This window comes from Protopterus annectens, chromosome 7.part0 (assembly GCF_019279795.1).
Source record: "Protopterus annectens isolate FY-2018-M chromosome 7.part0, PAN1.0, whole genome shotgun sequence".
Lineage (NCBI taxonomy): Eukaryota > Metazoa > Chordata > Ceratodontiformes > Protopteridae > Protopterus > Protopterus annectens.
In genome coordinates, this window is record NC_056739.1 from 1,797,984,887 (window position 1) to 1,797,998,597 (window position 13,711).

Genomic DNA, 13,711 nt, shown 5'->3' on the forward strand with positions numbered 1-13,711 from the left:
CAAGATTAGGGTAGCTGAAGTGTCCATTGTTTTTAACTTGGAACCTTTGCTCACCAACTACTTTACTTCGTGTTAAATCATCTAATAATGCATACGGCTATTCCATGTAGTCACTAACTATCATGTCAGAGCACCTCAAAAAGGATATAATGTAAGCAATTAAATGCCACCATCTCAAGAACTGGCCACAACTTTGTGAAATTTGTTTCCCCACTGTCTGGCCCATTCCTCTGGTCTGAATTGAGCCGAATGTGATAACAAATATCTAATCAGACTTTGAGCCCCCCCCCCTTTCTGCAATTCCCATCCTTCCCCATTCTCTTCTCCTTTCTACTACTCTCATAATTGTTTTTCTGCCTCTAACCTTTATCTCACTCTTCAGTCATCCTCTTTAAGCACTTTTCACTTCTGTAATGATCCCATCCCTGCAGTCTTCCCACATTACTTTTTTACCATGTTTGCTCTCTTACCAGTTATGTCCTGTCCCCAATACACCATCTCCCTCCTTTCTGTTTTTCTCATCTGCTGAATACTTGATTATACCTACAGCCTCCACCCCTCCTCAGCTTCTGTCTCCTAATCCCTACTTGCACTGTACTTCCTGTACCCGGCTGTCTTCCTTTCGTATTCTAGCAGTTTTCTTCCCGCCTGTTTTTCTTTAGCTTCTTATCACGTCTACCATGTCTAAGTTGTCTGTTCTCAGATTTACCCCACAACATCCTGTTCATGAACCACTTCCTTCATACCCTACCGTCTATCATGTTTAAATCTAGCTTTCTTTACTTTTATGTCTATTGAAAATGCCCTTTTTTGGGGGGGGGAATCCTGAATGTATTATATATAATGCCTGCATATGAATGTGTAGGGGAGGAAAGTGGATGCTTATTGAAATCTCATTGTCTGTAATTGTGATTCTAACTGAATTTGGTTGCATAAGTGCAAAGTCCAAGCTTGCAGTACCTCAAAGTGGTCCCCCTTGCTCTGAAGTATGTCAGTCTTGTCGCAGTTAATATGTATAAATGGAAGGAAATGGTGACATAGGAAGGTAAATCCTCCATGCACACATGCTTTATTGTATAGCAACAAATTGTGAAATTCACTTTTAATTTTAAATAGTGAATTGTAGCTTATTCTTTGGACAACCAAGACCCACAATTGCATGTCTCGCACTAATGACTGAGAGCTTTGAGAGAGGTACTAGGGTATTATGACAGAGTGCATTGTTCTTTGCCTTCCTGTATGCCTCTTATTTCTGTTTCAATTTGTGTCTTGGAACTTTTCTTCCAGAACAGTCAGTGACTGCTAATGGGTTCTGCTCAGTAAGACATTTCACTCAGTAAGACATTCCAGTTAAACAAAAGTACTGAATAACAGAAGGGTTCCACATTGGAATCTGAAATAAGCATTTGCTGTGAAGATGGATGGCTAGAGGGCCATTAGTTTTAACAATTTGTACTTGTTACTGTATAAGCCTCTTAAAAATGTATGCTCTACATAAATTATTAAACAAATGGATGACCTAACTACTGAATTTGAAAAAAAATGGATAACCTAACTACTGGAATTAGAAAAAAATGGATGGCTTAGGCACAAATTTGATAGGGCTGGTATTTTTTTTCAACTCCTTTTAGTCATTTAATAGATGTAATTTGTTTTATGGAAATGGTGGGTTTCATTTGTGACTTTTCAGTCGGTGCTTTATAATATTGTTGTTAGATTGGCTGGATGATGACTTTTTTTCTTCTCAGTACATGATTTTAGTTTGTTCTGTATTGCATCCATGTAATATCTAATGTGAATGCAAGCATTTTGTGACAAGACATCTCATTTTATTTAAAAAAAAAAAAAAAAAAAAAAAAAACACTCTCTGGTGAGTGTTGCTATGAGTACTTTGAAAAAAAAAATCAGAAGATGGTAGTGCACAGTTCGGATAACTTTTTTAATCCCAGGAAAAAAAAATGTTAAGCAAATAGCACACCTTTGCTGAGTTTTTTTTTTTATACAGGGAAGAAGCACAAGATGGCAAATAAAGGTCCATCGTATGGGTTAAGCCGTGAGATTCAGAATAAAATTGCAAAGAAGTATGATCCAGAGCTGGAGGAAACCCTAACTAATTGGGTAATTGAGCAGACTAACTTCCAGGGAAATCAACCAGAGCCTGGCAGAAATAATTTCCAAGAATGGCTCAAGGATGGAGTGGTAAGTGAAATTCATTTATTTCAGCAGTTTATTTAAATCAAGTTAACAGTCTGGAAGATTAAAATTGATTAAACTGATTACCCTCACAGCAAAATATCTGCACGTCAGTTAAATCATTTTTTATGCCTTTGAATTAAGGCTCCACACATGGTTACATAGTGGCATCACTATAAATGCTTTATCCACTCCTTAGTAATATGTCTAATTTTGTAAATGACCTGCATCTATCGGTTGTCTAGTGGATAATTAGGATAAAGTCCTGTAAAGTCCAGTCCATATATTTAATGGAGCATGTCTTGTAGGTTAATAGGACATTGACATGCAGTTAATGGGTAGATCATTAGTAGCCTAGCCAATGCAATAACCGCCACTTGCTATCCTTTTCCATAAGAGGTTTTGGGGCCAGACCTGGAATAAATATAGTTACCCAACAATTTATCTGTATTGTTTAATATGAAATGGAACTCTATTCCAGGGGATAAGAATTCTTTGGGAGTGGTATCTAGTTATGGTGAAAGTGTAGGTCTCTTGTATGGATGTTTGTGCTGTTACAGATTTTACAAAACATGCAGAGGGTCATGCAGGACTGGGTCATTTGTGGCTTTGTAGGCTAGATGGAAAGACAGATGTCACCTTGTAGAAGTCTGAGAGAAAGGACATATCAACTATGCAGAATGTCATAAAGCTGTATGGAACTCGGGCCTTTGACTTTCTTAGTGAGAAAACAATGTTTTTTTTTTTTTTTTTTTTCAAGTTGGATCACTTGTCTGGTCAGGTACATGCCAGGGGGGATTATATTATTGTAATCATAGTAAGGGAGGCGTAAAGAAAGATAACATCCTTGAAACTAGAAGTTACACCTTTGGAAATCAGCTGAGCTAGGTAAAAGGATTTTCTAATGACAGTATGTGTATGTTGGTTGAAGGAGAGTTCTTAAAGGTTCATAGCCAAGTACTAGGGTAGCTGCCCTTGCTGGCCATTTTAAGCCTAGCCAGTTGCCCTTTTTGTGCTCAACATAACCTGCCCAAATCCCTAATAACCATACTGATTTTGAGGGAGTGTCCTTTATGTGGAAGCTGCGTGGGTGCTAGATTATCTTGACAGCTTTGGTTCATATAGATCCAAGTTTACAAATATAGAGCTATCAGACTTGATCACCCAAAGACCCTTGACCTTGGCACTAACATCAGAGAAGTGAATACCAAATAGGAGGGCTCCTGCTAATGAGTCTGGGGAACCCCACTTGTAGTGAACTTTTTTTTTGAGGAGAACGTGTCTGCAATTGTAATAGATTTGGGTTCTGTTTATCAAATGGGCTACATAAGGGTTTACATTTAGTTTGATTAGTTTGTCTGTAATGCCAGAGTGTGAAATCTTATCAAAGGCCTTGACCAGGTCAAGGTAAGCTTTTTGTGTTCTGATTAGCCCTCATCCTTGGCTCAATGACTTTTGAAAGTAGTCTACTACTTAAGCAGGCAGGATCTTCCCTTCACAAACCCAAACTGATTTGAGTTAAGGGTTTTAAACTACTACTAACTATGCTTCAGTTCCATAATGTTTTGCTTCATTACCTTGCAAATAAGACCGGTAAGGCGTATTGGTGTGTGGTTACCACAATCAGTGGTTTAACCTCACTTGTGGAAAGAAAGGCAATATCCAAAGCTGTTCTCTATACCTTTTGTATGTAGCCAGTCAGCAGTGGGTTGGTGAGACTATGCTTCATACTGAAACAGAAATATTCTGGCATATTATCAGGACCCTATGAGTTACTGTTTTTTTGCATTATACATTGCCTTTAGGATTTACTTTGACCCACCTGAAAGAACTTGCAAAAGTGTGATTCTTTCCAGAAAAAAGGTTAGAAAACGTATTATTTAGAAAAGCTTCTGGAATTATAACTATATTGTTTCTGATAGGTTACTTAGAAGTAAGCCATAGGTGGTCTGTACAGCAGTCTCCTAACAAGTTCTGGAAACCTAATATTAAAAGTAAATAGTATTACAGAAATGGTCTATGCATTACATGATGCCTTTAGAGGTTATGGAATAAGTTTCTCCTTACGCAAGAAGAGGTCATTTACTAAAATCCTTCATAGTGAGCTTGATAATGTTTACCTATGATGTTTTGAAACATCATAGTACAAGTTTCTCTTATTTTTTTAATCAAGAAATATAACTGGAAGAAGACACAAAAAAAAAAAAAACAAAAGGAAAAATAATTGTTGAAGAGTTACAAAGTTTCTCATACCCTTTATTTAATATATGCCAACTCAGCAGTCACATACCCATTGTGGAAGAGTGATAGTCCTCTGCAGTGCACAACGCTCTTGTGCAATAAAATTCAATGTAGTTTTGACCAACCACAGCAAAATAAACTCGACACAACGCCACTTGATCAAAGGGCATTCATCATAGAGTAGGATATGCTCTTGATAAATACACTGGCACACACATGCATAGAGCAGTCATTCAAGCTTCTTGAAGGTTGGCAAGTCACAAGCTTTACAATAGAATGTATGAATACGTGCACGGGGTAGTGCCCTGTGTTCTGTGAAAGTCAGTATAATGAATTGCTGAGAAGTGTACACTTCAGTGAATACGTGCTTGTGGTAGTCCCCTACATTCCATATGTTTCCATGCAAGTCAGTGTAATGAATTGCAGAGAAGTATACATTTCAGTGAATATGTGCTTGGGGTAGTCCCCTATGTTCCATGCAAGTCAATGTAATGAATTGCTGAGAAGTATACATTTCAGTAAATACATGCTTAGGGTAGTCCCCTACATTCCATATGTTCCATGCAAGTCAGTGTAACGATTGCTGAGAAGTATACATTTCAGTGACTACATGCTTGGGGTAGTCCCCTATGTTCTATGCAAGTCAGTATAATGAATTGCTGAGAAGTGTACATTTCAAGCATGCAGTAATCCCAAACTAAAATTCTTGTATTACATTACCCACTCAGTGGTAGAGTACAGCATTATGGGAGCAGTTCATATACTTTCTACTTAGTCATGTAACACTATGACCCACTGTTGATCAAGCCACATCAGCTCTTATGGGAAGTATCAGCTGGGTGAGTGGAAGTGATGGAAATAGAGCAGAAATGGGTCTGGGGCTGTTCAGAGCACAGTGAAACAGCTGTGCCATCAGTGAAAAGAATTATTTTAGTATTCTAGTTGGGATAGATTCCAGGGACAGAGTAATTTTGCTGCTGTACCAGGCCCTAGTCAGATCAGAACTTGAGAGAGTATTTGTATGTAGTTGTGAAAGCCATAGAAGGGTAGAAATATACCACTGAGCACAATCCATTACGAAGCGCAAGGACATTGTGTGGGATGGAGAAGAGGTGTGGTTAGAGAATGGAGACTGTTGGGCATAGGCTTTCTCAAAATAGTGACTAAAGATTGATGATCTGTCTCAGTTTGGATAGGTCTACCATAAATATAATCATGGAACTCTGAACATGCAAGCACAATTGCCAAGAGTTCTTTGTCTGAGTATACTGCATTTCAGTTTCGGTAAGAGTTCTAGACCCATAGGCTTCTGGTCTACCTGCTTGAAAAATGACTGCACCAAGACCAAATTTCGAAGCATCACATGAAAGAGTAACTGATTTGTGAACATCATAGTATCTGAGAGTTGGTGGACTGGCAATTTTCTGTTTCAGGACGTCAAATGCTCTTTGGTGTTGCTCTAACCATGGCCAGGGTACATCTTTATGTGTCAGCTCTCTAAGTGGAGCTGAAAGTTGGACTCAAGTCTGGAATGAACTTGCCTAGATAATTAACCATGCAAGAAAATGTTGTAGGGCTTGAACATTGTCTGGAGCTGACATATCGAGAACTGCAGTTGCTTGGAAGTATCTGGACATAAGCCTGAACTGGTAAATAAATGACCAACATAAGTGACTTCTCATAGCCTGAATTTGCACTTCTGAGGATTCATCTTAAGATTCACTTCACTTGCTCCATCCAGAACTTTCTTGAGGTTTCTGTCATCCTCACCTTCACCATTACCTCCTACTAGAATATCATCTAGTATAATAGCACATGGATACCTAGAAAACATTTGTTCCATTGCACACTGGAAAACTGCACTGGCAAAATTTATTCCAAATGGCATTCTCAGAAATCTTTACCTGCCAAAAGGAGTATTGAAAGTGGTTAGCAATGAAAATTTTCGGTCTAGCAAAATTTGCCAAAATGAACTCTCTACATCTAAGACAGAAAAAAAGCAGTAGCTTTTGGCATGAGATCAGCAACTTCGTCGACTGTACCTATTGGATGATGAGGTGTTTTCAGTGCTTTGTCATATTCTGTTAACGTCTGAGCTTTTCTTATGAGCTGCGACCATGGAGGATACCTATTCAGTAGGTTCATCTACTGGATAAATTACACCTTGCTGCACCATTTTATCTAGCTTGGCTTTGACTCTGTTCTGCATAGCTATTGGAACTTTCCAGGGTGGCCTGATAACTGGACCAACCTCTGGGTCTTACTTCATGGAGTACACAGCTGGGAGCTTGCCTTGTTTGTCTTCAAAAAGATCAGCATAGGTACAGAAAATGGACTGGGCAAAGTTAGATTAGTGGTCTTTTAAGCTAACATGATGGACTTCCTTGATAAATGAAAGCAGTCCCATTTTCAAACTGTCTCTGAGGTGTAATAATGACTCTACATGCATTTTGACCACGTAAAATTGCAAGTCATAGCTGTTCCCAGCAGAGCAACATGAAAGCACTACTGAACCTTCAGTCTGAATTTCTTCACCACCAAAAGCAACAAGCTTCACACACTTTGCCGAATCAAGCTTCTCACCAGCACATACTCGAGCAAATGTTTCTGCTGATGCACAGTAACATCGCACTTTGAACCTGTGTCACGTTTGAGCTCTACTGGTCTTCCGTTTATCCTAACAGTACAAAATACTTCATTCTTTGCCCATAAATCTACTGCATTGACTGTTTCATTAAGCACCAACACACCATCAACATAAAAAGTGGGGTCATAGCTTTCTAAATGATCAAATTGTCTTTTTGACTGCTCTCTTTTAATAAAAGAAATAACCCCTTTTGATTTACAAAATCTTTGAAAATGATTCATTTTTTACATCTGTGGCATTGCTGACCAAAAGCTAAGCATTTTTCTCTTTTAGACTCATGATTTCCACCACAGTTACGACAGTTGACTATGAGGCTAGGTGAACATGTGCCCTCACTCTTACGCTTGCTTGCTGACTCACCGTTGTGCTTCACTGAGACTGTGTGTACCCTGGAATTTGCTAGACAGCTACGGGGTTTACCAGTGACTGTTGCAGGGTTCACAGTTGCTGCCATGTACTTGGGCCTGTTTCTTTTAACCACATGCTGCATACTTGTACTATCAACATTGTATTTAGATGTTACTGGAAGCATACATTTTTCATTTGTAAGCATATTAAACCACTGTCACGAAACAAAATCCTTCTCACTGCATCATCTTTTATCAACTCATCCCTTAAATCACCAAATCTGCATGTTTTAGCTTTGTTTCTTAAATCAGTTATATATGCTGCAAAAGTTTCACCAGGCTTTTGATCTTTTGTGTAAAGTAAGTGCCTTTCCATTGTAATATTCATTTGGGGGCTACGCATTTCTCTAAATTTACATTTTAAGCACTTGGGGGGGGGGTTCTTCCCTTGACTCAGCTGGAACCACTATATGGCGCTTCCACCTCTCCTGCAAATATAGCAGGTGCATACTCAAATGAATGTTCTCTTTCTATGGATTCTGAAGCAACTACATTAAGCAGAGTAAATGACTTTGTGCAGTCATCTTTATCAGAAAGTGTAGCTTGTATGAAAATGTCGTACTGTTGCTCAGACATTCTCCAATTCTCTGAAATATTATTATCAAATACAAGAGGAGCTGTTTTTTGAAATCCATCAGCCATGCTAACAAATTACGCCCAAGCACACTGAAAATATGGCCCTTGTAATTGTATACGATCATGCACACACAGCCAGTACTTGTAATAGCATTCAAATGCACAATAAACTCTGTGAAATACTGTGCTTTGCAAAATACGCTTTGAAATGTCTGTATTTTGTGAAATAACTGTACTGCAGTAATACACAAATTTGCAGACACTTCATATACCTTGGATATCTCAAATAGTTTTAAGTAATGCAAAAAAGTATGTGCTATAAGCTACTTTAAAAAAAATGCAGTTTTCTTTATTTTATTCATTTTATGTGATTTTGACACTATTTCAAACATTTTCTGTAGTCATTTGAATATTTTCATCAATATGTCGCAGTTTTGAACACTTCGTTTAACTAGAAATTCGTTTAGAGCATTCTGGTTGCTTCGTTTTATATTTTGCGAATAAAAAATCCTTTAAGTAAGCTTTGATACCTGAAATTCATTTCTGACCTGTTTTTGTGAATTGTATGTGCAGCAGGGATGATCCACTCCTGTGTATTCCTCCATCATTAACCGAGTGCTTCTTGGTTCTGCATCAGGATTTCCGGGTCCCATTTCTGACACCAAGTCACTCGTGTTGTTTCACAAGTGAAGATGAACAGGCAGGGTAGTTCATTTATATGCTTTATTACATAGAAACATGGCATAATAGATAGCAGCAGTACAAAATAAAAACAAACTGATTAACTGACAGACTACACAAACATACATGCTTGCATCTCAATAGCTTACTACATAATGGCAGTCAGGCTCACATGTGCTCAGTATTTATCAATTGTGCAAGCCCCTAGAAAGCTTCTTAAAGAGATACATACATACTGATCTACAAGTGAGGCAAGATGAGGTCTGAGGTTGTGTGAGATATCTGTGAGAGATCTTTCCTGTCAGATTCCTGAAGACAAAGTGCTGCTATAAGAGTTCCATCATGTCTCTCACTAATATCTAAATAATAATTTCAGTGGTGGTTATAGAATGACATCACATCTGGTCACCTGACTCTGGTACAGTACACACCCAGAGCTTTGTTAAGATCTATTGCAGCATCTGAAACTATAAAACAATTTCAAAAACTTCCACCCTTCCAGGGTAGCAATTAATTCACCTCTAAGTGTATATACAGTAAGATTCCTAGTCCTGGTTTTCCCAGACATTTTTGTGTCTGGCTGCAGTTAGACCTATAAGATAAAATCTTTATTGCCGAAACCAACCCATTTAATTTTCAACCTATTTTTCAAATTTAGCTGAACTGAGATTCACCTCTTCCTTTCCAGAATTCTGTCTTAGACATATACATTTAATCAGTTATGATAATACTGTCATATACTGACATATGTGCTGTCCAGCAGAACCAACTGTTGATACATTTTTAACACAAGAAACTTTACAAATACATTTAACACAAGCATCTGTACAGGTCTGTGTGATGGTCAAATTATATAAAATTATTTACAAAACTCCAGCTAGCTATGCTGGCATATGTTGCACATGCACTGCCCTACTCTCCCTGGCGCAGATGGCACTACCTCATATCATCACAGCTGGTTGTGAAGATTGGGAGATGATCTCTGAGACAGTCAGACACTGTACTACAGATGGTGTATTTGCTAGGGTCTGATACTAGGATCCAGTCTAATAGGGAATTTGATGCCTTATGTGGTAACAAATATAAACTGAATAAACCAAAAACCACCAAAAAACACAAATGGCAGGCTGAACTCTCATAATACTTTTAACGTATTAAAACTTTTTATTCAACACTTTTGCCTAAGACAATAGACTTCCAGAAAAATACCAACACATTTAGAGGTTCCATTAAATACTCATTTAAAATCCAATTCAACTGTTATGGAAGATTGCTGATGTCTGAGAGAGAGAATCGAGTGGTGAGATAAGGGTTAATACTGTTTTTACAATAATACTGGCAGTGATCACCCAGATATTTTTGACAATGTTTTACGAGCTTTGTGGTTTGTGTGGAGCAACTTGATTGGGATACTCTAAGGTGTGGCAGCTTACTTGAGTGGACTGTGGTGGAGGTGAAGTAATATTCCATAGCCATTAGACATTGTGGCTATAACTGCTGGGAGGGGGTGTTGGCTGGATGAAAGTAATTGACTTTGTAATTTAACAAAGTAACAACCAAAAATTCACCACCAAGCAACCAAGAAAGAGCCGGACTCAAACAGTTAGCGCTTTTGTTCACTTTAATTAGCTATGAACTTCATCAGAAAATGTGAAACACCTTACAGAACCACCCATTTTATACATATGTAAAAAAAATCACATGACTGATTTCTCCAATGAAACATGAAAGAAAGAAATGCATACAATAAACAAATGCAAAAATTTTAAGGGACACTTGTCCTTTATTATTGTGCGTTTTGCATATATCTTTAAAAATGTTTTTGTTTGTTTATTGTATACATTTTTGGTTGTTACTTTGTTTTTTGGAGTACAGTTTGGAGTTTTTTGACTCTATAATTTGCTTAGTTTAAACATTTAGTATCTGGTTTTGCAGGACTAGGGTGCATTTGAGAGGGTGAAGATGGACTATTTAACTGGACATCTCGAGTGCACAGACAATAGGCATAGCTGCCATAGCTATCTTCTGTGGAGGGTAATGATTAGCTGTCTGCTGCTGTTTATTTTGTTTTTCCACTACTAGTGTGATTATATGAAGCAACATGCAATATTTTAATGTGTGGCAATGGTTTGTGAAATGCATTACATGGTCATCTTCTGAATTGCACATAGATGTGATGATAACTGCTTACTGGGGTTTGCCTAGATGATAGTAACTGACCCTGTTGTCTTTTGCATCTCTCAAAAAGTAAGGGATAAATGTATCATGGAACTCCCAGACATTCACAACCTCTGAGGGCTTCAAAGTGGTGGATTGAGGGTCACTACAGCTTTTATAGGAGTGCTATACTGTCTGTAGAAGTAACAAGCTGGAAACATTGTAATAATTTTATTTCATTTACTTCGCAATCAAACATCTGATGCATGTACAAGTGGCTATCATTTGGAGAAGAGCAAGCATGCTATTTATATATGTTGACAGCAGCTATGTTATGCTCTGCTGTTCAGTTTTGTCTCTGACATCAGAAGGTGAAAAGGAGGTGACTGTCTTTTGGGGTGGGGAGGCATGAGGTATGTAAACAGCAGCAGCTTGAAATATGACTGGGCATTTCTGCCTTAATTGTAATCCCAATTTAACCCCATATGGGATACACAGAAAGTGATGACCTACTTTGACTTGGGGGTGGGGTATGGATCATGTACTATTCCTAGTCAAGCTATATCAATCCTCACAAGCATTTGTCTTCTTGCTTTATTGTGAACTGGTGTCTGGTCAGCTCTGAGCATTAAAACTTGAATACAACTTATTTCTTCCTTGAAATAAAAAAGTACAGTTGAATTTCCTTCCTGTACTCATGCTTTTTGCTCAGGCCATCACTGGATAAAAAGGTTGGAAACAAAGGTCTAAGATGTACCTCAGAAAATCTATAAACCTACGACTTCTAGGTGTATAACATCCCCCAGACCCCCAGCTTACTTTAGTTATGCAATCCTAAATCTGTTCACTGTGAATAATATACAAGTGTATTAATATAGTATTTTTGATTCTACTCACAGTATCTTGAAAACATGTATATTCTTAATCTGATATGCCTTGTAAATAATGTTTGATGCCCAGTTGCTTTGAAATACTTTGTCAATAGTTTGTTGACCATTTTTTTCTTCTGAATGGTCAAAAATGAATTTCTGTTCCTGTTTCAGAACTTTTGTCCTCTGGCCTCCACTGAAAATGGACATTATAGCTCCCAGACAAAATAAAAGCAAATAGATATTAGAGGGTCTGTTATGTGCTGAAAGGAAGCATAAAAAATCTTGAAGAGTAAGATTATATTTTTTTCTTGGTCATGTCTTTTGTTCAGGCAATAACTGGTTGTAAAAGGTTAAAAAAAACCCTCTACAAATGCACCTTAGAGCGTCTAGAAATCTCATAGCTTAATACAGTTGTTTCGTTCATAGTTACTGGACTGCATGTTGAATGAATAAAGCTGAATGGGATGGTTAGCAGTGAGGCATGCAACCTTTTCGCCAGCCCTGCTTTTGTGGAAAGGGAACATATGCTGGGAAATTTTACCCATGCATTCAAAATTATTCAGTCTGTCAAACTACTTAGATGTCCTCCGCACAATAAACATTTCACTCTAGTGATTCTCCTCAATTCACTCAATATGCTGTCCATCTGTTAACTGTTTTATACTTAAGCTCTATTTTTTGTAAATCTTGATCAAAGTGTGTGTTTTGTCTTTGCCTGCCTACCTAGCTCAGGTTGTGACTAAACCTGCCTACCTATCCGGTTAACAAATGTAATAAAAATAACACAATACAATTCTCTGAATTCATAGTGTCAAATCTTAAAGCACTAGTTTTCAGTATTATTCATAGTTCTGGATGTTTCTCATAAACTGTGGATGTAGTCATCCTTTGTTGCTACGTTTCCCATTTCCCAGCTTCCGCATCTACTAGCCAACCTTTTTCATTTTCATTGTACTATCCGCTACTCTCTTGCCACCTTGTGGGCAAACCTTAAAAGTACAATTGAGTGCACATCTCATATCAGAGGAGCAGAGAATAAAGAAGTTGCTTAACAAAATTACTCCATCAGTGGGACTGATTAGATTCAGTGCAAGGCTGTCAGTAGACTGTTATCTTGTTGACAAGTAAGCAAGCTGAAAGAATATCTGGTGTATGCCAGCAGCCACCACATGTAATAGTGACAAATACATACCTAATAAGGTCCACAAACAGAAGTCAGAATTTTAGACTGCTGGAGCACAAGCTGATGAAACCCAGAAGCAGGTCTTCCTATTTTTATCAGTTCACACTCTTGTGGCCTCAAAGACTACCCACCCTGTGTTAGTCCCTGCCATGACTGGCTTTTTATTTTTATACACAACAGATTGCCTGTACACATTACAGATCCTCCATCCATGAGGGACAGCACTGATTGCATTTGTTTATTGGGATGCCCGGTCAGTGACATGTCTGTGGACTTGAAGTCCTGGATCCATTTGGATCATGCACAATTTCACTCTAATATTAAGAATATAGATACTGTTTCATTGTGCAAAGGAATAAAGCTGTGAATGTGACCCAGCTGAGTTCAGTACGTGGTTCAGATGCTGGGGGAGACAGGAGGGGGAATGCCTTGAGTAGCTTGCATCAGCTCACTTTTCCGGGGGGGGGGGGGTGTAAGATATAGAAGGGCATGTGATCAGGCATGCTGCCACAATTGATAACTATTGTAGACTGGGGATGGGGCTGAGTTGTTGTCTACAAAGGGGGATGAGGCGATGCTTGAGTCACACACAGAGGTGTGGAGAGTATGCTGCAATACCTGCTGGGGACAAGTTCTTTGGACAATGCAGGCATGGGGGAGGAGCTAGGCCTTAATGGGAAAACAGCCTCAGTAGCAAAGTGACCCTGCCCCAGGATGCCTCAGTCTCTTCACTGGCCCCAAGTGAGGTCTCAGA

At 38.4% G+C, this 13,711-nt stretch overlaps 1 protein-coding gene across 3 annotated transcripts in view; it reads left to right on the forward strand.

The window, feature by feature from the left end:
- Positions 1 to 13,711, forward strand: part of LOC122807242 (transgelin-2-like) — a 391,792-nt gene that overhangs the window by 251,281 nt on the left and 126,800 nt on the right. For all 3 annotated transcript variants that reach the window (XM_044078328.1, XM_044078326.1, XM_044078327.1), the window contains exon 2: positions 2,006 to 2,199. In XM_044078328.1, coding sequence (XP_043934263.1) covers positions 2,020 to 2,199 — 180 coding nt within the window. In that variant the 5' untranslated portion in view covers positions 2,006 to 2,019. The remainder of the gene's footprint in view (positions 1 to 2,005; positions 2,200 to 13,711) is intronic.